Source organism: Myotis daubentonii, chromosome 1, assembly GCF_963259705.1.
Source record: "Myotis daubentonii chromosome 1, mMyoDau2.1, whole genome shotgun sequence".
NCBI lineage: Eukaryota > Metazoa > Chordata > Mammalia > Chiroptera > Vespertilionidae > Myotis > Myotis daubentonii.
In genome coordinates, this window is record NC_081840.1 from 136780895 (window position 1) to 136807856 (window position 26962).

The 26962-nt window shown below is 43.3% G+C and overlaps 1 protein-coding gene and 1 pseudogene across 2 annotated transcripts in view; one reads left to right on the forward strand and one right to left on the reverse strand.

Moving 5' to 3' along the window:
- Positions 1-629: 629 nt before the first annotated feature.
- Positions 630-26962, reverse strand: part of DNAJC1 (DnaJ heat shock protein family (Hsp40) member C1) — a 212408-nt gene continuing 186075 nt past the window's right edge. The window contains exons 8-10 of one of the 2 annotated variants that reach the window (XM_059660789.1): positions 4554-4602; positions 2543-2994; positions 630-837 (exon numbers count right to left, since the gene is read on the reverse strand). In XM_059660789.1, coding sequence (XP_059516772.1) covers positions 769-837; positions 2543-2994; positions 4554-4602 — 570 coding nt within the window. In that variant the 3' untranslated portion in view covers positions 630-768. The remainder of the gene's footprint in view (positions 838-2542; positions 2995-4553; positions 4603-26962) is intronic. The other variant, XM_059660783.1, reaches the window with a different exon arrangement.
- LOC132230767 (60S ribosomal protein L7-like) lies at positions 22068-22833 on the forward strand (annotated as a pseudogene).

A 26962-nucleotide genomic window follows, 5' to 3' on the forward strand; every position in this document is an offset into this window, starting at 1 on the left:
AACCCGTGTGCCACAAGAATTGTTGAAGCATGCAACCCCTGACTATTTACTTATCTGTAATATATTTTTATTGAGTTCAGAGAGGAAGGGAGAGGGAGAGACAGAAACATCAATGTGGAGAATCATTGATTGATTGCCTCTTGCACACCTCCTACTGGGGATCAAGCCCACAACCAGGGCATGTGCCCTTGACTGGAATCGAACCCGGGACCCTTCAGTCCCTAGGGCTAGGCCAATGCTCTATCCACTGAGCCAAACTGGCTAGGGCAACACCTGGCTATTTATCAGGGGCACTGACCTCTTTTCCCTTAGACTGTCAAAAAAATGGCAACAGCCAACACAACAATATCCTTTTTTTTTGTCTGATCGGCAAATAATGTAATATATATATATGTTGGTGTGCTGCAGAATTTTAGTAATTAGTTTATGTGCTACAAGATGAAAAATGTTGAAAATCGCTGGTCTACTCATCTGTTCCTTCAAAATCATGTATTTGTCTGATTGCTGGAAGGCACTATTCAGTTTGTTCCCCATGAAAGTAAAGTTGGTAGTAATGAGAGAATAAGTGGTAAAATACCCAATTTTTTTTCTCCTTTAACTCACTATTTGTTTAAACAGTAGAGCACAACATTTATTTTAAATTTATTATTATTTTTTTATTAAGGCACATGATTCATAGAATGCTGAGGTACAAAATGCAAATTTCTGCATAAGAGTTTTAAAATACTCATTTTGGAAAATGAAGGTGAACATCATCTTCCAGAATATTCAACTTTTAGCTTGTTTTTTCTTTTGGACCAGTTCAACCAGCAACTTGTATCTAGCGATACAGTCTTCCTGTAGGAAGAAAAAGAGGTGAAACAATTACTTCCACAAACCAGAGAGGTAAAACAATTACTTCCTGGGTAAGCCTGCCTGTCAGCTGTGCCCAGTGATAATGAGACAGTCTCATGTCCATTCACTTTGCACAGGACCTGCCTAGAATTTCCCAGGTGAGTCTGGGTGGTCACAGGAAGGTAAGGCTAGACAGGTGCAAGGAGGCGGCCAGCTGAATGTCCAGCTCAGGGCGTGGTGCGAATCGCTAGGTGTGGGGCCAGTGGCAGCTCTGTGAGGCCTACTATCATTGCGACCATGATGTTCACTTTGCTAACTATAATGATCATGTTTAACATTTCACTATTTCATCACAACATGTCATTTCAGAGAAACCAAAAAACGTGAGGCCACGCATCCAGGATATTCTCCTTCGGGTTTGCCCCTCTCCAAAGGCTGCCGGGGACCTCCCGCTCTGGCCACTCATGGAGTCGCTGCACAGCAGACGGGCCCCGCAGCCTTTCCTGGACCCGGTTCTGAGGTCAGGGCTGAAAGGGGACTTCTGCAGGACAGGAAAAGCTGCTCATTTCTGGTTGAGACAGGAAGGTTCCCAAACCCCAAGTCAGTGAGTTTCTAAGTGTCCTAAGGAATCCAGTCCCCTCTCCTTCCTTTTACACCAACATCAGTTCATCACATAGGCAGATGCCTGTGTCCTGACAGATGCTGGAGAAATTTAGGGAAAATAATTACTTCTGGTAAAGCAGTTGGAGAGGCAGGGGGAGTCTGTGTTTCTCAAATAGATCAACTGAAAATGGTTTTATTTTTCTCCGTGGGAAACCCTGACTCCTCATTTTAAAGTAGGTGACAGATAACTAGACCTGTACACCCGGGGGCATTCATGGCCACAAGCTAGATTGTCCAACATGGAATTTCAATTAAAAAAATAAGAATGTCAATGAACATCAATGTGCCCAGAGGCACAGAAGGCAGAAGAGACTGGCTCTTTGATTTCTCAGTGTTCCTTGTGCCTCAGACAGAAGAGCACGGCCGCAAGGAGAGGAGCCCTGGAGACAGTGTCGGGCCAGGGCAGAGCAGGAGGGCCACCCGGGGAGGAACTCCACTGGCCGAGCAGAGGGCACGGGCCGGGTGGGGCTGGCGTTCCCCGGGGACACCATCTTCCCGCCTGAGTTTTTCATCTGAGGACTCTGCAGATGTACTGAAGCAGACACTAAATGGGGAGGAAAGTCTGTTATAAAAGTCAAGGCTACAGCGGGTAAGCTGAGCCCTAAATGTCCTTCTCACACTGACCCCACATACAAACATGCCTCCAGGGTCTCCGGTCAGCCGCCTGCTACTGCTGAGTCCAGAGCCACATGCAGAGCTGGGACCACACAGCCCCTTGGCTAAAGGCTCGTCACAGAGCTCGGGGGCCCGTGATTTTGAGAAACCTCCTCACTCTGCTTAGAGGGAGCTGCCGCCTGGGAGAGCAAATGCTCCAGAGGCTGGCGGGGTGTGACTGAGGGTAACATTTATGCTCCATGCCTGGAATTTTCTCAGGAAAACTACCTGGTCTGTATAATGGCCCACTTCGACTGCTGACCGCCTCCATGCACACTAATCAGCCGAGTGCACAGCTCCCAGGACAGCTGCAGACAGAGGCTGTGACCAAGACGGGGCAGAGCTGGCTGCGGTCACGGGGTGGCTCTCACACCTTTCCCGCCTCACCCACCTTACTCTTAGACGGGACGCATTTGGCGATCTTGTCCCAGCGGTCAGAGGATCCCTTTGGGTATTGCTGTAATGCCAATTCCAGAAGTTTCTGCTGATTCTGAGTCCATGGCTCCTCTGCAGTGCGGCTTCTCTCTTTCCTCTGGCTCTCCTCGTCGCTCGATGCGGTTTGTTCTGATATATCAAAGTCCTTCTGCCTCTTTCCACGGAACTTCTCCTCTGGCTCTGCCTTCGCCGCCGCCTCGGGCAGCCTGGCTGGCTTGCGTCTCCTCGGCTGGCCTTCCGGGACCGCGGCCTCCTGCTCCTCCTGCTCCTGCTCGCTGTCCTGCCCAGCGCCCGCGGCCTGCTGGGCGTCTTCCCGCTGGGTGATGATGTCGTCGGGCAGGGCCACGGTGGCCTTGCCAGGCCTGGAATGCTGAGCTGTTGACTTGAGCTCAGAGAGCCTCACCGTCCCTGTGGGAAAGGGCACTCACACAGATGAAATGGTCACGTCAGGAGACGAGAGGGACAGCGGCCTCTCACACAGCAGGCGATGTCCCAGGCATTTCACATGTCATCTCCCTTAGTTCTTACTTTGCTCTAGGACAGGTATCGGTGCCCTAATTTTACCGATGAGGAAAGTCAGCCTCAGGAGGCAGCAGAGGTGGGGGGCGGGGAGGACCTGAACCCGCTCTGCCTGGTCCCACCGCTCTGAGGAGCAGTGGGTGTACCTGGAACCCACCGCGATCAGAGTGCACAGGCCTCCGAGGAACAGCTGCTCCTTTTGAGGTTAGGAAGGTGGCTCCTCACTATCCAGAGTTGCCCCTAATTCCATTAGCACAACTCAAGCGGGTCTGTCCGAGCTCACGCCGCGCCACCATCTGCAGGTGACCACGCACCTGTGGGATCTGCTCTCTACTCAAAGCCACTTCCGGTGCCACCGGGATCGACACCTGTTCATTTCAGCCCTCGGCTGAAAGTGGGCAAACTGACCCTGGCTCCCAGCGACGGGTGTCGCCTCAGAGATGCCCCGAAACACCCAACTGCACCCCTCCCCCCCTCCCCCCCTCCGCCAATGCTCTGGCAGGACCCGCCTGTCTGTTCACTTGGCTACACCACACTGCCTTTCCAGAATGCATCTTTGGAGAATGCTGTGGAGGTCAGCTTCTTTTACACGTCATCTCCCTGCCGATTTCTGCCTCCATGCCCAGACAGATAACTCTATTGGTAGAAAAGGATCTGGAAATGCCCCCTTTCCTAAAGCCTGCAGTCCCCACGCTGAGCCCTTCCTGGGGACGACTTCGGGCACCTCCAGGGTTGCTCACCTGCACTAAACTCCCTGGGACCTGTATTTAGGTTAAGTTGGAAGGTTTAGAAGGCATTTTCTTACTTCCTGGTTCTAGGCAAACAGTACGGAGACACTAACAAAATTCCAGTTAGTCTTGGAAGAAACATTTGGAGAAACATAGATCCTTGGGAAAACTACTTGTTGCTCTTCTGAGGGCAGCGTGTGGATGCGTGGGGTGGGCGGTGTAGGGATACTGCATACAGTCCCCTTCATCCCTGACCCCAAACTAGAAGAGAACAAGGTTTTTTATAATTCTTTAAACTTACCACATACATCTTAGCACTCACTATGTTTAGGGCTGAATTGGCTAGTGGTTCATATAATTTGACGCCTTTTATTTTTAAAAAAATATTTTTATTGATTTCAGAGAGGAAGAGAGAGAAATATCAATGATGAGAGAGAATCACTGATCAGCTGACTCCTGCATGCTCGCACTGGGGATCAAGCCTGCATCCCAGGCATGTGCCCTTGACAAGCATCGAACCTGGGACCCTTTAGTCCACAGGCCGATGTTCTACCCACTGAGCCAAACCAGCTAGGGCTAATTTGACACCTTTAAGAGGTTTGGCCAATAGAGTTCATTGGTCAAAGCTATTATACCATCGGATTTAAAGATGTTATAAAAAAGGAATTTATTTTAAAGAAACTGCTTTGGATTAATGGGGTGAAGTAGATGCTAACTCACCTGGGGAGCAGGTGACTGAATCTTTCAGTTGTTTGGCTTTGGTTGTCACCTGTTACAAAATATAAAAGCAAAGAAAATCTTACTTTCCACATCCCTACGATATAGGTCAAGTGATGTATTTCATATAAAGTGTTGGTTATACCTCTTATTAGCTAGATAACCTTGAGCTTTCTTATGTAATACCTTCTGTAATATGTAGATATGATACTGATACCATTTGCCTGTGAGGGATATTTTAAGTTTGAAATAAGCTCTTAGCAAGATATTAAAGGCTCAGCAAGTATTACCCATTATAATTGACATGGATCATTTGTTTTTCATTCATACAAAAGGAAGAATTAGGGAAAATATTTAAAGCTGCTTAGAAACATGGTTCTTTCCTCTCTCTTTCCAGATGGCTTTGCTTCCTAGTTTTTTGGGAAAAAGTGGAAGTTATCCAACATGAGCTTCCCCAGCTTCCAACTTTCCCAACTCCAATTTGATTGCATCAAAATACAGCTTTCCCTTCTTTTATTCCAACTCCAAGAAATTATCCTCCTCCTTCTTGAATCATTGCAAAACTGCTTCATCAATTGATTCCCTCTGCTTTCATCTTGAACGTCTCCCTGTCCATCAGATATGTCCCACAGCTTTCACACTCGGCTCAAGTGGCCTCTCCTCTAAAAGGCCGCCTTCCCCGGAGCTTCTTTTCTGTCTCACTTGGCTTTCATGACAGTATTTCCTAGTTTTCCATCTCTATCTCTGAATGTTCCTTTATCGGCCCCTTCTATATACTCCTGCCTCTTGTTCCCAAATATAATATTCCTCAACACTCTGTCCTTGCTATTCACATGTTCTTTCCATTTTCTTCTTGGGTATCTCATACCAAGTATTTGAGAACACTACAGACAGGAAATGATTAGCCTACATCTCTGGTTCAGATCTCTACCTTGGAATGCCAGGCTGGCAGAAATTGACCATGTAACCTAATAGATCTGAAAAGGACCTCAATTTTATGACAGTAAGCTTACTATGCAGCAGTATTGTTCTAAATAAGAATGTGTGTGTATACATATTCCCCACAGCAGTTATATTAGGTAGGTATATAATTATCCCCATCTTACATAATCTGAATTCAGAGAATAAATAATATGTCCAAGATGAAAAGGCTAGTGAATAGCTGAAATCGGGCAAATCGTGCTCCAAAATCTTTGCTCTCAATCCCTGTAAATACTGCCTTTCAAATCCAAATCTCTTACAGATGAGGAAACAAGTGCACCTGCTGATACACTACAAGGCTCCCCTTTAACTTCCACTAATCTTACTTGGAGGTCTTCTAGTTCCACAAACTAAACAAACCCCTGACTACACCCAACTTCTCAGGTTTAGTATATTTGGATATGTGCACCCATCACCACTGCCAATTTTAGTTCATTTTCACCATGTTGATGCTTTAGCTATCACTGCTCATCCTCCCCACCTTATCTGACCCTACCTCCCCTCACTCCCAACTAATCATTCACTAATCTAGCTCTGTCTCTTTAGAGGTTCCTATACTGGGCTTTCATATGAGCAGAAGCATATAATACTAGAGGCCCAGTGCATGAAAATTCATGCACTGGAAAAGGGGTCCCTCAGCCTAGCCTGCACCTTCTCACAGTCCAAGAGCCCTCAGGGGCAGGAGGTGACCCAGTGATCAGGGGAAGGCGACACCCCATCACACCTCTGCTGCTGCCACTCCTGGCAGCGCAGGCCTCAGCTGGCCCTGTACCTGAGCCTTGGATGGCCCTGGGCGGCTGTGGGGCTGAGGGGACTGGGGGGTCTCTGGAGGCAGGCACGCGGAGCAGCGTGGCCTGCCTGGGGGCAAGCCCAGCCTTGCCATGTGCCTGCTGCCCCGGTGGGGCTGAGGGGACTGGGCACCGCCATCTTTGAGGGTGTGGCAATTAGCATATTTCCTTATTGGCTGTGGTGCTACCATCTTTGCAATGATGTGAGGGTCAATTAGCATATCCCCTCTTTATTAGATAGATGTGGACTTCTGTGGTTGGCTCCTTCTTCCCTCCCTCCCTCCCTTCCTTCTTTATTGTTGAAAGTGTTACATGTCTCCTTCCCCCCCCCACTGATCACTCCCAGGCTGCTCCCACCCCTCAGCACATGCCCTCACCTCCCTAGTGTCTGTGTCCATTGGTTATGCTTATATGCATGCATACAAGTCCTTTGGTTGATCTCTTATCCACCTCCCCTGCCTTTCCTCTGAGGTTTGACGGTCTGTTTGATGCTTCTCTGTCTCTATTTTTGTTCATCAGTTTATGTTGTTCATTATATTCCACAAATGAGTGAGATCATGTGATATTTACCTTACTGTGACTGGATTATTTTGCTTAGCATAATGCTCTTCATGTCCATCCATGTTGTTGCAAATGGTAAGAGTTCTTTCTTTTTTTTTACAGCAGCATAGTATTCCATTGTGTAGATGTACCACCATTTTTTTTAACCCACTCATCTGCTGATGGGCACTTAGGTTGTTTCCAAATCTTAGCTGTTGTACTGTAAATTATGCTGCTATGAACATAGGGATGCATATGTCCTTTCTGATTGGTGTTTCTGGTTTCTTGGGATATATTCCTAGAAGTGGGATTACTGGGTCAAATGACAGTTCCATTTTTAATTTACTGAGGAAACTCCATACTGTTTTCCACAGTGGTTGCACCAGTTTGCATTCCCACCAGCAGTGCATTAGGGCTCCTTTTTCACCACATAGTCGCCAGCACTTTTTGATTGTTGATGATAGCCATTCTGACAGGTATGAAATGGTATCTCACTGTCATTTTGATTTGCATCTCTCAGATGATTAGTGACTTTGAGCATGTTTTCATATGTCTTTTGGCCTTCTGTATGTCTACTTTAGAAAAGTGTCTATTTAGGTCTTTGCCCATTTTTTAAATTGGATTGTTTATCTTCCTTTTGTTAAGATGTATGAGTTCCCTATAAATTTTGGAGATGAAACCCTTATGGAATGTAATATTGGCAAATATGTTCTCCCATGCAGTGGGCTCTCTTGTTTTGTTGATGGTTTCTTTTGCTGTGGAGAAGCCTTTTATTTTGATGTAATCCCATTTGTTTATTTTCTTCTTAGTTTCCATTGTCCTAGGGCAGTGGTCAGCAAACTGCAGCTCGCAAGCCACATGCAGCTCTTTGGCCCCTTGAGTGTGGCTCTTCCCCCAAATATTGACTTCTGCGCATGGGCCATGAAGTTTCAATTGCACTGTACGTGCATGCCCGCATGTGATATTTTGGGGAAGAGCCACACTCAAGGGGCCAAAGAGCCGCATGTGGCTCGTGAGCTGCAGTTGCTGACCACTGTACTAGGGGATGTATCAGTAACATTACTATGAGATATGTCTGATATTTTGCTGCCTACAGATTCTTCTGAGATTTTTATTGTTTCCCATCTTACGTTTAAGTCTTTTATCCATTTTGAGTTTATTTTTGTGTATGGTGTAAGTTGGTGGTCTAGTTTCATTTTTTTGCATGTATCTGTCCAATTTTCCCAACACCATTTAAAATTGAAGAGACTGTCTTGATTCCATTGTATGCTCTTGCCTCCTCTGTCAAATATTAATTGACCATAATGGCTTGGGTCGATTTTTGGGCTCTCTGTTTTGCTCCATTGTTTTATATGTCTGTTCTTGTGCCGGTACCAGGCAGTTTTGAGAATAGTGGCTTTGTAATGTAGCTTGGTACCTGGTATTGTGATTGCTCCAACTTTGTGCTTCTTTCTCAGGATTGCTGCAGCTATTTGGGGTCTTTTTAAAATTCCAGATGAATTTTTAGAGAGTTTGTTCTAGACCTGTGAAATATGCCATTGGTATTTTTGGCTTCTTTCATTTAGGGCAATGTTTTCCAGGTTCATTCAAGTTGTAGTATGTATCAGTACTTCATTCTTTTTTTATTTTTTAAAAATATATTTTATGCCCTGGCCGGTTTGGCTCAGTGGATAGAGCATCGGCCTGTGGACTGAAGGGTCCCAGGTTTGATTCTGGTCAAGGGCATGTACCTTGGCTGTGGGCACATCCCTGGGGTGGGGGTGGGGGGCTCGTGCAGGAGGCAGCTGATCGATGTTTCTCTCTCATCGATGTTTCTAACTCTCATTCCCTCTCCCTTCCTCTGTAAAAAATCAATAAAATATATATTTAAAAAAATACATATATATTTTTTATTATTTTTTTAGGGAGAGAGAGAGGGAATTACATGGGAGATATAAACATCGATTAGAGAAACATCATTGATCAACTGCCTCCTACATGCCCCCTGACAGGGGATTAAGCCCACAACTTGGGCATGTGTCCTGACTTCCATATAGATTTTCTTATGAAACTACTGGATGTGTTTTATCAAGAAATGAGAATGAGCCCTGGCCAGTGTGGCTCAGTTGGTTGAGCATCCTCCCGTGCACCAAAAGGTTGCTGGTTCAATTCCCAGTTGGGGCACATGCAGAGGTTGCAGGCTCAATCCCCAGTGTAGGGGCATGCTGGAGGCAGTGGATGGATGTTTCTCTCCCTCCGTCTTCCTTCCTCTAAGAAAAAAAAAAAGAAATGAGAATGAATCTAAGAAGGTGAAATTACGGGATAAAGAAACAAGGGATCCAGCACAGGAGAGAGGGAAAGAGAATTCTTAGGATGCTAATGAAGGAGTCCCAGGACAGCTAGAAAGTTCCAGTTCAGACTGGAGCAGCAGGACAGTAAGCTCCATAAGAAAACAAAAACAAAAAAAGCAGAACTGATCAAACTGTTGTGTGAAATTATGTTTAGTTGGAGAATTAGAGATTAATACTTCAGTTGAAGAAGTAGTCATTGCCCTAGCCCCATGGTCGGCAAACTGCGGCTCGCGAGCCACATGCGGCCCTTTGGGCCCTTGCGTGTGGCTCTTCCACAAAATACCACATGCGGGTGCGCGTACAGTGCGACTGAAACTTCGTGGCCCATGCGCAGAAGTCGGTTTTTGGCCTGGGCGAGTCTATTTTGAAGAAGTACTATTGATATTTGGCTCTGTTGACTAATGAGTTTGCCGAGCAGTGCACTAGCCGGTTTGGCTCAGTGTATAGAATGTCGGCCTGTTGACTGAAGGGTCCCAGGTTTGATTCTGGTCAAGGGCACGTACCTTGGTTGCAGGCTCCTCCTTGGCCTGGGCCCTGGTCGGGGCTCATGCAGGAAGCAACCGATCAATGTGTTTCTCACGCATTGATGTTTCTCTGTTTTTCTCTCTCTCTAAAAAGAATCATTGGAAAAATATCCTCCCCCAAAAGGAAAAGAAGTAGTGATTAATTCTTAGAAACTCCAAGCAAACCAAGAAAAAGATAATTATTCCAAGAAAAACTAAAGACTGTATAAGAAAGAAAATGTCATAATAATACACCTTGTGGCTTGGCTGTGAATAATATTTATATAGTCATAAAAATGTAAGTACTAAATATTTTAAGCTAAAATTGGTACTATGTCTATACTGGAAAGATGAGGGATAGTAAGTGTGTGTGTGTGCTGAGAAGGACCATTTGTCATCTTCAACTAAGAATCTAAAGATAATGTCTAAAATTTAAAAATCAAGAAATAACAGCAGCAGCAGATTATTAAAAGTGCAAAGTAAAAGAAAGTTATTATGGGCTACCAGCTTGGATAGGTTTTGGATAGCATTGGATCTACATGTGTATTAACACTCACATGGATTATAGAATTGTGGGGAAATTTGTTTAATGATCTTATTCAAAGCAGAAAATCCTATATAATAAAAGGGTAATATGCAAATTGACCAAATGGTGGAACGGCCAGGCGCTATGATGTGGACTTACCACCAGGGGGCAGACACTTAATGCAGGAGCTGCCCCCTGGTGGTCAGTGTGCTCCCACAGGCCGTGTGCCGCTCAGCCGCAAGCCAGGCTGATGCCTGTCTTAGCAGTCGGACATCCCCTGAGGGCTCCCGGACTGCAAAAGGGCGCAGGCCAGGCTGAGGGGGACCCCCCACCCCCGAGTGCACGAATGTCGTGCACCAGGCCTCTAGTACTTCATAATCCTCCTTCTTAACACAATTATACCTAATCTTATATTTAAAACTCATAGGGACCCTATGATTTCATCTGGGAATATTGGTTAGGGTTGAGTGAATGAAAAGAAATCGAAAATGAGTTTTGTTCCTTACAGAATATTAAATTAGAAAAATGAAAGTTATATTCCATAGAATTGAGTTAGGAGCACTGAATAGTTACATGGTGGCACATTTCCACTCAATATATGGAAGAATTTTCCAATTTGTGATCTATATAAAGGGTATGCTCATATACCTGGCATCCTCAGATAACGCAGAAAATAAATGTTGACTACTAGTAATGACCTCAAATCATATTTTAAAAGTTTGGACTGATTTGATATCATAAGTGTTACTCTTATAATAAAAATTATGTAACTGTTAAGTTCATTATTTTCAGTCATTTGTATATAATTTTGGCCAACTTTCTGTTTGAATTTAACACTTATATGACCAAAAACTGGAGTAACAAGAACATGGCACTCTGTTACCTGAACATTAATAAACCAGCTGAAAAGTGTTTCCAACTGGTGGAAAGCGTTTTTGTTCATTTTTATTATTTCTTCAATGTCTTTAAAAATTTCTCTGGATTCTCTGTCTGGATAGAAAAAAGTACAAGAAATAACAATAGTGTTCATCCTAACCATTAAAAAAGAGGGACTTCCATTAACTTCCCGATTACCTCTTATCAGTGATTTAAATGGCCATTTATTAGGAGAAAATAATTTTTGCTAGCAGATAACAGTGTAGTTTTGCAGATATTGTTAGTCGATCAGGGAGATATTTTAACAGCCCAACATAATATATTCACCCATCCTCCTTTTTAAAAAATGGTTTACCAAAATTTTTAGCACATACAAGCAATTTTAAATTACACTGACAATTATTAGCATCTGTTCAAGGGTTACTGGTCTATTGACTTTCTGCATCTCTAAGCTATACATAAGGAGGAGTTACAGAAGTCCTAACTATAAAGTATGATGCTATTACCAGACCATAGATGATAATTTGAGTTAAATCAGTTCCCTCATGAGTAAAATCATTCATAGTATTCAAAGTGCATGTTATTTTAACTAATAAATTAGATCTAGCCTTTAAAGTAGATAGTCTCTTCCTGGGGTAAGTGACAGGGTTCTGATGAATGAGTATAAAATACAAACTCAGTATCTTAGCAATACATGACACTAACTGGGGTCCAGAAAAACAAAAGAATGTTAAATGGGAGATATCAAGAAAAGTTTTCATGTAACCTGCAAGTATGCTTTCCTTGAGTGAGTCACTAAAGATGAAATGTTCAATAAGAGTTTAATCAGCCCTAACCGGTTTGGCTCAGTGGATAGAGTATCAGCCTGCGGACTCAAGGGTCCCAGGTTCGATTCCGGTCAAGGGCATGTGCCTTGGTTGCGGGCACATCCCCAGTGGGGAGTGTGCAGGAGGCAGCTGATTGATGTTTCTAACTTTCTATCCCTCTCCCTTCCTCTCTGTAAAAAATCAATAAAATATATATTTAAAAAAAAAAAAGAGTTTAATCAGACCTTGAATATTTCTGTGGTTCAAATACTCAAAGGCCACAGGGGAGAGAAACTGCTTACAAGATGCTCAGGAGGATAGCCACATAACTGGCCAGTGTCCTGGGACATTAAATACCTGATTTCAAATTCATCCCCCTTTGGCCAGCACCTCAGAAAACCTTTTGTACTTCAGTTTCTCCAATGTGTGTTGGATAGATCTCTGTGATATGTCACCCTAATGATGTGCAAGGATTCAAAGAATCCAGCAGGCTAGGTGGGTACCTTGCTCCTCTCTCTCCACTACTGTTTGCTCCTCCTTAAGCTGTGTCCTCTGAGGAAGAAGACAACTGAGCCAGTCATAGGAGGACAAGAGCCTGTGACAGGGGACTTTAGGCAGGCAAAAACATTAATAGATGGCTCTAGAATTCCTCTGAGAAATAAAGCTGTCTTTGCTGAAGAGACAGTCTGGCAAGTGTTTCAAGTAGAGGTTCACTACTCCCAATGCCTTCCTGGACTGAGGTGCCAGCTGCCGCCTAGACTTCAGAGGAAGGAGCAAGCTACTCTGCAGTACAAATAAAAGACTGTGGAGCATAGGGTGAGGGTTATCTGAAAGAGAGAAAGTGAAGGTAAATGGAAAACAGAGGAGGAGGAACAAAGCCATAAAAGGGGTAAGGATAAAGGAGAAAAGCAAGTAGAGATGGCATGACCAAGAGGTCACTGTGCAACAGTAAAGGCTGGTATGGATTTTTAAGTTTCTTGTTAGAGGGTGTTCCTCCCTTCGCCCTAAAAAACAAACAAAAACCCTACTAGGAATGCTGTTCATAATGTGAGCTTCAGGCTCCATTTAATGTAGATCTACTTCTGCTCATTAATATTTTTTCTTTTAAATCTTTATTGTTTAAAGTATTACCTATTAGGGGCCCAGTGCATGAATTTGTGCACTGTGAAAGGAACTGTGGGCCGTGAGGCTGCAGTGGGCACAGGGGTGGGACTCAGCCCATCCTCCGCGTCCCTGCCCGCCCCCCCCCCCCCAAATCCCCGCTCCTGCCGCCGCCACTCCCATGCTCTGACGGCACTGGCTCTGCTCGCACCTACTGACAGCGTGGAGCAATTGGGGCCAGTGCCAGCAGTGGGTGTGAGTGGCAGCTGCTGCCCTGATCACCCTTCAGGAGCAGGGGGAGTTAGAGAAGCCCTCAGGAGTGATGGGGGCCAGCAGCTGCTGCTTGCACTCACTGACAGTGCCGAGCAATCAGGACCAGCACCGGGCGCTGGCTGCAAGTGGGGCTGGTACTGGCAGTGGGTGCAAACAGCGGCTTTGGTGCCGGCAGTGGGTGCGAGTGGGCCGTCGCAGGAGCAGGGGGAGGTGGAGAAGCCCCGAGGGTCGATCGGGACCTGGCAGCCGCTGCTCGCATCCACTGACAGCACCAAATTGATCAGGGCTGGTGCCAGACGCCAGACGCTGGCAGGGGGTGGGAACAATGGCGCTGGCAGCAGGTGCGAGCGCCAGGTGGAACCGCGGCGCACAAGAGCAAAAAATTTTCAGTAACCACCAGAGGCTTGCCTTGATGACAGTGACCGGTGCCCCACCTTGGTTTGGCACCCCCACTGGCCTGCCCCACCACCCCACCACGACCGATGCCTGCCATGTTCTGTGCACGCCCCCTGGTGGTCAGCACACATCATAGTGACCGGTTGTTTGGTCTATTTACATATTAGGGTCTTATACATATAGACAGTATTACATGTCTCCCCTCCCCCCCCCCCTTGATCTCTCCCCGGCCACCCCACCTCCCAGCACATGCCTCATCCCCCTAGTGTCTGTGTCCATTGGTTATGCTTATATGCATGCATACAAGTCTTTTAGTTGATCTCTTACCCTCTGAAGTTTGATGCTTCTATGTCTCTGGTTCTATATTTGTTCAACAGTTTGTTATTCATTATATTCCACAAATGAATGAGATCATGTGATATTCACCTTACTCTGACTGGTTTATTTCGCTTAGCATAATGCTCTCCATGTCCATCCATGCTGTTGCAAATGTAAGAGTTTTCTCTTTTTTACAGCAGTGTAGTATTTCATTGTGTAGAAGTACCACCATTTTTTTAATCCACTCATCTACTGATGGGCACTTAGGCTGTTTCCAAATCGTAGCTATTGTAAATTGTGCTGCTATGAACATAGGGGTGCATATGCCCTTTCTGATTGATGTTTCCAGTTTCTTGGGATACATTCCTAGAAGAGGGATTACTGGGACAAATTGGGGCTCCATTTTTAATTTGTTGAGGAAACTCCATACCGTTTTCCACAGTGGCTGCACCAGTCTGCATTCCCACCAGCAGTGCGTGAGGGTTCCTTTTTCTCCACATCCTTGCTAGCACTTGTCAATTTCTGGATGATAGCCATTCAGACAGGTGTGAGATGGTATCTCACTGTCGTTTTGATTTGCATCTCTCAGATGATTAGTGACTTTGAGCATGTCTTCATGTCTCTTGAACTTCAGTATGTCCACTTTTGAAAAGTGTCCATTTATTTATGTCTTCCTCTATTGCTTTTTTCAATGTCCTATAGTTTTCTGAGTACAGATCTTTTTACCTCCTTAAGTTTATTCCTAGGTATCTTAAGTTTTTTAATGCAATGGCACATGGGATGGTTTTTTTTAGTTTCTCTTTCTGTGAGTTCATTGTTGGTGTATAAAAAAGCCAAAGATTTCTGGGTATTAATTTTGTATCCTGCTACATTGCCAAATTCATTTATTAAATTTAATAGTTTTTTGATGAACTCTTTAGGGTTTTCAATGTATAATATCATGTCATATGTGAATAATGACAGTTTTATTTCTCCTTCCTGTCTGATTGCTATGGCTAGCACTTCCAGTATTAGGTCAAACAGGAGTGGTGAGAGTGGGCATCCCTGTCTTTTTTTAAAAAATATATTTTTTATTGATTAAGATATTACATATGTGTCCTTATCCCCACGTTAACCCCTACCCCCACGCTCATGCCCTCACCCCCCCCCATTGTCCGTGTCCATTGGTTAGGCCTATATGCTTGCATATAAGTCCTTTGGTTGATCTTTCTCCCTTACCCCCACCCTCCCCTACCTTCCCTCCAAGGCCCGACAGTCCAATCAATGCCTCTCCATCTCTGGATCAGTCCTTGTTCATCAGTTTATGTTGTTCATTATATTCCACAAATGAGTGAGATCATGTGGTATTTATCCGCTCTCCAGTTCCATCCATGCTGTGGCAAATGGTAAGAGTTCCTTTTTCTTCTTCCTCTTCTTAAAGAATACCTTTCAGTATTTCATATAATGCTGGTTTGGTGGTGATGAACTCCTTTAGCTTTTTCTTATCTGTGAAGCTCTTCATCTGACCTTCTATTCTGAATGATAGCTTTGCTGGATAAAGTAATCTTGGTTGTAGGTTCTTGCTATTCATCACTTTGAATATTTCTTGCCACTCTCTTCTGGCCTGCATGGTTTCTGTTGAGAAATCAGCTGACAGTCGTATGGGTACTCCCTTGTAGGTAACTGACTGTCTTTCTCTTGCTGCTTTTAAGATTCTCTCTTTGTCTTTTGCTCTTGGCATTTTAATTATGATGTGTCTTAGTATGGTCCTCCTTGGATTCCTTTTGTTTGGGCTTCTCTGCGCTTCCTGGACTTATAAGTCTATTTCTTTCACCAGGTAGGGGAAGTTTTCTGTCATTATTTCTTCAAATAGGTTTTCAATATCTTGCTCTCTCTCTTCTTCTGGTATCCCTGTAATTCTGATGTTGGTACGCCTGAAGTTGTCCCAGAGGCTCCTTACACTATCTTCATATTTTTGGAATCTCTTTTCTTTTTCGGTTGGGTATTTTTTGTTTCTTTGTATTTCAAATCTTTGACTTGATTCTTGGGAGCCTCTTGTCTGCTGTTGGATCTCTGTATATTATTCTTTATTTCAGTCAGTGTATGCTTAATTTCTAGTTGGTCCTTTTTCATATCCTCGAGGGTCTCACTAGATTTCTTGAGGGTCTCACTAAATGTATCGGCGGTTTCCATAAAATTCTTGAAAAACCTTATAAACGTGGTTTTGAACTCTATATCCAGTCGTTTGCTTTCCTCCATTTCTGTCATTTGTGACCTGTTTCTTTGTCTCCGCATTTTTTATGGTTCCCTGTGTTGGTAGAGTGGTTTTGTGTGCTAGGTGTCCTGTAGGGCCCAGTGGCTCAGCCTCCCCCGTTACCTGAGGTGGACACTCTTGGTGCACCCCCTTGTGGGCTTTGTGCACAGTCTTGTTGTAGTTATGCCTTGATTGTTGTAGGATCACTGGGAGGAATTGACCTCCAGGCCAATTGGCAGTGAGAGTCGGCTGTGTCTGCAGTGGGAGAACTTCTGTGCTGAAGACACCCTTCTGGGGCAAGACTTGCTTCAGTGGGGCTTTGGTGCTCACTGAGTCTGCCCCCTGGGTGTGTCCCTTATGGATCGGAGGAGTTGTAATCCGGATGGTCCCCCTCTGACCACTGGGTACACTGTCTCTTGGAGGTTACCCAGCAGGAGCTATGAAGAGAACTGCAGATTACCCTTCCTTTTTTGGAGTTTGGAGGTGCCCTGATGAGGCCCAGCTGTGAAGCAATGCAAGCTGCTGTGGGGCCTTGGGCCTTGGAAGTTCTGGGTCTGTGGCCCAGCTGCAGTTTGTTAGGTAATTTTCAGGTTGCAAAGGGCCAGGGCTTTCATATGCAAAAGCATCTGCCGCAGCCTGGGTGGGGCGGGGTCTCAGGGAATCAAAGGGCGGAGCAAGGAACTATGGCGGATTCTCAGCCCTGCCCTAAGGGGCCGCCCGTCTCAGTGTCCCGATAATTGCTGCAAGCACCTCTGAGGGAAAGCCGCCCTCAAGTTCAGAGTTCTGCCCGCTGCCAGACAGTCCAGTTTCTCCCCGTATGAGTCCTGGGTCCCCATAGATTTCCCGGAACCGGAGTTCAGAGCAGTCGGGAGCTTGTGATTCCCTCCCGATTCAAAAAGACAGCCGTGTCCTCAGGTACCAGCCCCTTTCTGCACTCAAGCCTCCGTACCTCTGCACTTTACTTCCACAGCTCCTCTGGCTCTCAGTGTGCTTTTCTTTCCTTCTAGTTGTAGAATTTCCACCCCGCCAGCCTTCGTGTAAGTTTTGGATGATGTCCGTTTTGACTTTTTATTGTGTTTTGAAGTTGTTGTAGGAGGCAGCAATTTCGGTGTTTCCCTATGCCGCCATCTTAGTTTCTAAAGGCATTCCTGTCTTGTTCCAGTTCTTAGGGAAAATGGTTTTAGTTTTTGCCCATTGAGTATGATGTTGGCTGTAGTTTTGTCATATATGGCTTTTATTATGCTGAGGTATGATTCCTCTAGTCCCACTTTGCTGAGAGTTTTTATCAAGAAAGTGTGTTGTATTATGTCAAATGCTTTTCTGCATTAATTGATACAATTATGTGATTTTTATCTTTCAATTTGTTTCTGTAATGTATCACGTTTATTGATTTGTGGATATTGTGCTAGCCTTGCATCCCTGGGATATATCCCATTTGGTCATGGTGTATGGTCTTTCTAATGTAATGCTGGATCCTATTTGCTAGAATTTTGTTGAGGATTTTAGCATCTATGTTCATTAGAGATATTGGCCTGTAATTCTCTTTCTTTGTAGTGTATCTGGTTTGGGGATTAGGTTATGCTGGCTTCATAGAAAAACCTTGGAAGTGTTCCTTCTTCTTGAATTTTTTGGAATACTCTGAGGACTCTGAGGATAGGTTTTAGTTCTTCCTTGAATGTTTGGTAAAACTCCCCTGTGAAGCCGTCTGGACCAGGGCTTTTGTTTGCTGGAAGTTTTTTGATGACTGCTTCGATTTCCTCCATAGTTATCAGCCTATTCAGATTATTTTTTTCCTGATTGAGTTTTGGAAGGTTGTCTTTTTCTAGGAATATGTCCATTTCCTCCAGGTTGTCTAGTTTGTTGGAGTAGAGTTGTTCATAGTATTGTTTAACAATCCTTTGTATTTCTGTGGGGTCTGTTGTTATTTTGCCTCTATCATTTCTGATTGTGTTTATTTGGGTCCTCTCTCTTTGCTTCTTGGTGAGCCTGGCTAGAGGTTCATCAATCTTGTGTATCCTTTCAAATAACCAGCTCTTGGTTTTATTGATCTTTTGTCTCTATGTCATTTATTTCCACTCTGATCTTTATTATTTCCTCCCTTCTGCTCACTCTGGGCTTTTCTTGTTGCTCTCTTTCTAATTCTTTAAGTTGTAGAGTTAGATAATTTATTACCATTTATTCTTGTTTTTTGAGGTAGGCCTGTAATGCTATGAACTTCCCTCTCGGGACTGCTTTCACTGTGTCCCACAGATTTTGGATTGCTGTGTTTTCATTGTCATTTGTTTCCAGGATGTTTTTTATTTCTTCTTTAATCTCTTTGGTAACCCAATTATTGTTTAGTAACATGCTATTTAGCCTCCAAGTGTTTGAATTTTTATTGTAATTTATTTCTAATATTATATAATTGTTATCTGAGAAGATGCTTGATATGATTTTAATCTTCTTGAATTTAAAGAGACGTTGCCTATGTGCCAATATGTGGTCTATCTTCAAAAATGTCTTATGTGAAGAATGTATATTCTGTATTTTTGGGGTGAAATGTTCTGAAGATGTCGATTAAGTCCATCTGATCTAGGGAGTCATTTAGGGTTGCTTCATTAATGCTTTTGTATGAGTGGATTCTTTCTGAGAAACTCAGTGTAGTACTGTACAAAGAGGGCACACTAGGATGCAGGTTTTTGGGGGAAGAAGAGTGAATATAATCCCTGGGAAGATGTTCAGACTTCCACAGGAAGTGGAATTGTTGGTGGTCTTGGACAGTTAGTCTTAGTTCTCTGAGAGGTAAGGAGGGTCCTTTTGAAATCTGGGTTACAACAATATGACTAGGATAAGGGGAAACAGCAGTTCAGGAATGTAATGTAAGTGGCTCACTATGTAAATTCACACACATCATCTAACATTTGTATGCCTCTAAATTTCCCACTCATGAGTCTCCTGAAAATTCCAGATGTAATGAGTTCTATACCCACAGAACTATTAAATTATTATCATTTAGCAAGGTCACAGGATACAAGACTAATGCAAAAATCTATTGTATTTCTACATATTAGCAATGGACAATCTGAAAGTGTGATTAAGAAAAGGGTCCCTTCAGAATAGCCTCAAAAAGATTGATACTAAGAAGTTTAAGAAGTTCCAGACTTATACTAAAAACAACAAACAGATAAAAATTAAAGAGGCTCTAAATAAAAGGAGAGACATTCCCAGTTCATGGATTTAGACACTAAAAGTTGTTAAGATAGCAATCCTCTCCCTCGCCAATTGATCTATGTATTTAATGCAATCCCCATTAAAAAGATATTTTGTAGAAACTGATAAAGACAGCCAAATTATTTTGTTAAAGAACAAACTTGGAAACATTTTTACTGTCCAATTTAAACATTTACCATAAGGCTATAGTAATATGGACAGTGTGGTGTTTTCAGGATAGGCATACAGATCAATTGAATAGAATTGAGAGTACACAAATAAATCTTTACATTATGGCCAATTGATTTTTTGTGTGAAAAGTACCAAGACAATTTGATTGTAGAAAGAATAGCCTATTAACAGATGGTTTTAAGATAACTGGATATCCGTATGCAAAAAATAAAAAATGAACTTGACTGTAATAAGAAAAAAATAAAGTGTTGGTGAGGGAGGATATAGAAAAACTGGAATCTTCATGTACTGATAAGAATGTAAAATGGTACAGCAACTTTCCTGGCTGGAACAATGGAGAATGCAGAAGCAAAGAAGAAAGTTCCTGCCATGCCAGAAACCCTTATTAAGAAGGGGCAAAAGTCACTTTGAAACCAAGATGGTGGCATAGGTAAACACCGGAGATTGCTGCCTCACACAACCACTTCAAAAATACAACTAAAAGACGGAACGGACATCATCCAGAACCACAGTAAGGCTGGCTGAGTGGAAATTCTACAACTAGAAGGAAAGAGAAAAGCATACCGAGACTCAGAGGAGGTGCGGTGCGGAAGGAAAATACTAAGGTACAGAGGCGCACGCGGAGCTGGCTGGCAGCTGAGGGCACAGTAGTCTTATTCAATTGGGAGGGAGTCTCAGGCTCTGAGCTCCAGATCTGGGTGAGGCTTTGGGGACCCAGACTCATACAGGAGAAGCGGGACTGTCTGGCATCGGTCGGAACTCGAGGGCAGCTTTCTCTCGGAGGTGCTAGCAGCGATTACCGGGACACTGAGAAGCAGAGCCTCTGAGGACAGGACTGAGAGCAGCCATAACTGCTCGCTCTGCCCTGTTGATCCTGTGGGACCCACCCTGCCCAAGCCCTGCACGGAGGCTTTTGCTGGGTAGCCTCAGGCAAAGGCTATATTTGAGCATCTCCCTAGAGATCCAGGATCCAGTCTGCCCAGTGGTCAGAGTGGGACCATCCAGTTTTCAGCTTCTTGGACCCTTAAAGGACACAGTCAGGGGGCAGACCCAGTGAGCACCAAAGCCCCATTGAAGCAAGTCTTGCCCCAGAGGGGTGTCTCCAGCACAGAAGTTCTCCCACTGCAGACACAGCAGATTCTCACAGCCAATTGGCCTGGAGGTCATTCCCTCCCAGTGTTAACTACAACAATCAAGGCTTAACTACAACAAGACTGTGCACAAAGACCACAAGGGGGTGCACCAAGAGTGTCCTCCTCAGGTAATTGGGGAGGCTGAACCACTGGGCCCTAGAGGACACTTAGCACAGAAAACCACTTTTTCAACACAGGGAAGCATAAAAAATGCGGAGACAAAGAAACAGGTCACAAATGACAGAAATGGAGGAAAGCAAACGACTGGATATAGAGTTCAAAACCACACTTTTAAGGTTTTTCAAGAACTTTCTAGAAGCCACTGATAAATTTAGTAAGACCCTGAAAAAGACTGGTGAGACCACCGATAATGTAGTGAGATCCTCAAGAAATCTAGTCAGACCCTCGATGTTATGATAAAGGACTAACTGGAAATTAAGCATACACTGACTGAAATAAAGAATATTATACAGACTCCCAACAGCAGACTAGAGGATCACAAGAATCAAGTCAACGATTTGAAATACGAAGAAGCAAAAAACACCCAACTGGAAAAGCAAAATGAAAAAAGAATCCAAAAATGCGAGGATAGTGTAAGGAGCCTCTGGGACAGCTTCAAGCGTACCAACATCCGAATTATAGGGGTGCCAGAAGAAGAGAGAGAGCAAGGTATTGAAAACCTATTTGAAGAAATAATGACAGAAAACTTCCCCCACCTGGTGAAAGAAATAGACTTACAAGTCCAGGAAGCGCAGAGAACCCCAAACAAAAGGAATCCAAAGAGGACCACACCAAGACACATCATAATTAAAATGCCAAGAGCAAAAGACAAAGAGAGAATCTTAAAAGCAGCAAGAGAAAGACAGTCAGTTACCTACAAGGGAGTACCCATATGACTGTCAGCGGATTTCTCAACAGAAACTTTGCAGGCCAGAAGGGAGTGGCAAGAAATATTCAAAGTGATGAATAGCAAGAACCTACAACCAAGATTACTTTATCCAGCAAAGCTATCATTCAGAATAGAAGGTCAGATAAAGAGCTTCACAGATAAGGAAAAGCTAAAGGAGTTCATCACCACCAAACCAGTATTATATGAAATGCTGAAAGGTATCCTTTAAGAAGAGGAAGAAGAAGAAAAAGGTAAAGATACAAACTATGAACAACAAATACACATCTATCAACAAGTGAATCTAAAAATCAAGTGAATAAATAATCTGATGAACAGAATGAACTGGTGATTATAATAGAATCAGGGACATAGAAAGGGAATGGACTGACTATTCTTGGGAGGGGGAAGGGGTGTAGGGGATGCGGGAAGAGACTGGACAAAAATCGTGCACCTATGGATGAGGACAGTGGGTGGGGAGTGAGGGTGGAGGGTGGGGTGGGAACTGGGTGGAGGGGAGTTATGGGGGGAAAAAAGAGGAACAAATGTAATAATCTGAACAATAAAGATTTAATTAAAAAAAAAAGAAGAAGGGGCAAAGGAATCTTACAGAGGTGAAGATTAAGCACCTGAGAAAGACGTTTGCCCAGAAGATGCTACGAAAGGCAAGGAGGAAGCTTACCTATGAAAAAGCTAAGCACTATCACAGGAATATGGGCAGATGTACAGAACTGAGATTTGAATGGCTAGGATGGCAAGAAAAGCTGGCAACTTCTATGTACCTGCGGAACCCAAACTGGCATTTGTCATCAAGATCAGAGGTGTCAGTGGTGTGAGCCCAAAGGTCCAAAAGGGGCTGTGGCTTCTTTGCCTTTGCCAGACCTTCAATGCACCTTTGTTAAGCTCAACAAGGATTCCATTAACATGATGAGGACTGTTGGACCATGTATTGCATGAGGGTACCCAAACCTTATGTTAGTACATGAATTGATCTATAAGCATGGTTATGAGAAAAATCAACAAAAAACGAATTGACTGGACAGGTAACATATTGATTGCTTGATCTCTTGGTAAATATAGCATCCACCTGCATGGAGGATCTGATTCATGAGATCTATATGGTTGGAAAGTGCTTTAAAGAAGCCAGCTTCCTGTGGCCCTTTAAATGATCTTCCACGAGGTGGAATGAAGAGAAAGACCACCATTTTGTAGAAGGATGAACGAAGGTAACTATCCTGGTTATTTTGTAATCTGGTTAATTAATAGACTGTGACTGCTTTAACATGGGAAAAAAAAGAAAAACAATTTCGTAGTTCCTTAAAAGTTGAACATAAACTTACTATATATCCTAGTAGTTACACTTCTAGGAATCTAACCAAGAGAAATAAAAATATACATTCATACAGAGACTTGTAAGTTAATATTCATTGCAGCATTACTCATAATAGCCAAAAAGTGGAAATAATCCAAATGACCAACCACTATAGTAGTTAGATAAACAAAAATTGGTATTATATATACAACAGAACAATAGAGAAATGGACTATTGATACATGCTACAAAATGGATGAACTTCAAGCAACCTTTACCGAGTGAAAGAAGTCAGATGCAAATAATAAATATTATACAATCCCATTTATATGTGATTTCTAGAGAAGGGAAATTTATACATATATGAAACAGATCTGTGGTTGCCTGAGTTAGGAGAAGAAAGTCGGGAATGACTAAAAATTGGATTGAGGAAACTTTTGGGTGATGAAAATGTCTGAAATTAAATTGTGGTGATTGCAAACTACAAATTTACTAAAAAAATCAATTGTACACTAACAATGGGAAATTTTAAGCCATGTGAATTATATCTAGTGTTTTTTTGTAAAAAGAGACAACACAAGATCTACTCTCAACAAAATTTAAAGTGTACCATACAATATTTTTAACTACAAGCACAAAATTGTATAGATTTCTAGAATTTATTCATCTTGCATAACTGAAATTTTATACTCTTTGGACAGCAACTTTCCATCCTCATCCCCACTCGCCAGCAACCACCATTCTACTAGTTGCTACTATGAGCTTAACTATTTTATATCTCATGTAAGTGGAATCATGTGGTATTTTGTCCTTCTGTAACTAGCTTATTTCACTTATGCTCTTAAGGTTCATTCATGGTGTTGCATAGTACATAATTTTCCTTCTTTATATGGCTGAATAATATTCCAGTGTACATATGTGTGTGTATAATATTTCCTTTATCCATCCATCTGTCATATTTCCATCCTAGCCATTCATGTGGGGTGCATCTTGACTACTGTGAATAGTGCTGCAATAAACATGAGAATGCATATATTTCTCAGACATCCAGATTTCACTTCTTTTGGCTATCTACCCAGAAGTGGGATTGCTAGGTTACAGAGTAATCCTACTTTGAATTTTTTGAGTAACCTTCATACTGTTTTCCATAATGACTTAATAATTTTATGTTCCCACCAACAGTGCGCAAGTGTTCCAATTTCTCCACATGCTTGCCAACACTTGTCATTTTTATTTTTAATGGCCATCCCGACAAGAGTGAGATGATACCTCATTGTGATTTTGATTTGCATTTCCCTGATGACTACTGATTTGAGCATCTTTTCATATACCTGTTGGCCATTTAAAATGTTTTTTTTTTTTTTTGGGGGGGGGGAGGCATGGGGTGAGTTGTAGGAGGTCCTTTTATATTTTGGAGATGAATTCCTGGTCAGATATATGGTTTGCAAATATTTTCTCCCATCCCTTATGGTCACCTTTTACTCCTCCTTTGCTGTGGCAGAAGCTTTTCAGCATAATATGTTTCCACTTGCTTTTTTGTCACTTATGAAATCACTAGGGGCCCGGTGCACGAAATTCGTGCACTGGGTGTGTGTGGGGGGGGAGTGTCCCTCAGCCCAGCCTGGCCCCTCTCACATACTGGGAGCCCTCAGGCGTTGACCCCCATCACCCTCCAATCGCAGGATCGGCCCCTTGCCCAGGCCTGAGGCCTCTGGCCTAGGCGTCCGGCCCGGGCAGCGGGGACCCGCAGCTGCAGCGGCCGCATGATCGTGGGCTCCGCTTTAAGCCCAGGCATGGGACCCCTAGCTCCCGGGACTGCCAGCTTCGACCGTGCCCAGCTCCCATCGCTGGCTCCACCCCTACTTCCTGCTATCACTGGCCAGGGCGGAAAAGGCGCCTGATTCTCCGATCATGGCTGGGGGGCAGGGCAAAGGCGGCCCCAGGGCCGCCTTTGCCCTGCCCCCCAGCTCTTAGCTCCCCCCTGGGTTTCTGATCACTGTCAGTGGCAGGGGGCTTCTTCCTGCTTTCCCTTTCGCCGCCCTGCATTGTGCCTACATATGCAAATTAACCGCCATCTTGTTGGCAGTTAACTGCCAATCTTAGTTGGCAGTTAACTGTCAATCATAGTTGGCAGTTAACTGCCAATCTTAGTTGGCAGTTAACTGTCAATCATAGTTGGCAGTTAACTGCCAATCATAGTTGGCAGTTAATTTGCATATAGCCCTGATTAGCCAATGAAAAGGGTATCGTCGTACGCCAATTACCATTTTTCTCTTTTATTAGATAGGATTGCCCCAAGATCAGTATCATTAAGTTTTCCTCCATTTCCTTCTAGGAGTTTTACAATTTCAGGTCTTATGAAAATTTGAGTTGATTTTTTTGTATGGTACAAGATACGGGTCCCATTTCATTTTGCATGTGGATGTCCAGTTTTCTCAACACCATTTGTTGAGGAGACTATCCATTGTGTATTTTTGGCATACTAGCCGAAGATCAGTTGACTGTGTGTGTGTGGATTTATTTTTGGGCTCTCTATTCCGTTCCATTGTCTATTGGTCTTCTTTATGCCAGTATCATACTGTTTTGGTTAGTGTAGCTTTGTAATATATTGTGAAATCAGGAAATGTGATGCCTCCAGTTTTTTTCTTTTTAAAACTGTTTTGATATTTGGCCTCTTTTATGGTTTAATATACATTTTACAATTTTTTTCTGTAAATCAATGAAGCTTTTATAATAAATTTTAAAAGAATGAGATAGGACTATATATTGACATGGAAAGATATTAAAAATAAATGTCTTGTTTCTTTATACTTTAAAACGTAGTTTTAAAAATCAAGGTAATATATGTACATAGCTAAAGGAGAAAAAAAAAGGCAGTAAACACGAGAGCTTATGATGAAAAGCAACATTCCTTACACCCAGAGGTACTCATTTCTGATCACAGTTCTTCTGGTGGGCACAAGTACTACATAGAAAACATGCTTTTGGTATATTATACCCTAAATCCAATCTTTTTCCCCCTTCTACCAATAACCCCGGTCCAAACTACCATCATCTTTTGCATAGACAACTAAAGGAGTCTCTTATTTGGCCTGTCTTTCTGCTTTCACACTTTCCCTACCATGGTGCCTTCTTCACAAAGCAGCCAGAATGACTCAGATCTTGCACTCCCCTTTGCTCCAAATCTTCCAATGCGTTCCCATCTCTCAGAATAAAATCCAACATCTTGATTTTGGCAATGAGGTCCTATTCGGTCTGGTCCTCCACTCCCGTTGGTCTCATCTGCAATCCCCTCCTACGCACTCCTTACCAGTCACACTGACAGCTTTGCTGAACTGTGCGCATCCCAAGCATGCTCTTACCTCAAAGCCAGAGTAAGGGCTGCTTCCTCTACTTGTAACGCTCTTTCTCAAAGTTGCTCTGACTATGCACCCCCTCTGAGAGGGCTCTTTTTGGAACACTTTTAAAAAATGCAACTCCCTTCAGTTTCTAACCTCGTAGTCTGCTGCTTTATTTTTCTTCATAGCATTTGTCACTATCTACAGTTTTTCTTTTACTCCATGCATTTAGGTTCTCTCCATCGTGCTTCTCCACCATCCTTTAGGGCAGCTGTTTTGCCTGCATGATTGCAGCTTAGTTGCAGGTATTCCAGCTTAGAGGTAAGGAAAAGTAAGTAAGAGCTCCTATGAACACACAACACTTCAATCATGCTCCTCTGGCCACAACAGAGCTTGGGGGTGAGGGCAGTGCTTGCAAGTGCAGTGTTGCTGGGCAAATATGTGCTTGACTACAAATCTCGTACTGGACAAGGAAAGAACATATTTTGGTGAACAACTTGTTTTAGTCTTACACGATTTTTTAAAAATTGAAAAATCTTCTGAAAATATATAAAATATTTGAAATAAAAGTCATAATGTAAGGTCTTATATAATTATGATCTGAACAACATTACTCACCTTAGAGACAAGTACTATGCTGTGAGCACATTTCTTGTGTTGTTCAAAAGAGAATGTTCTCACTATCAAATTTT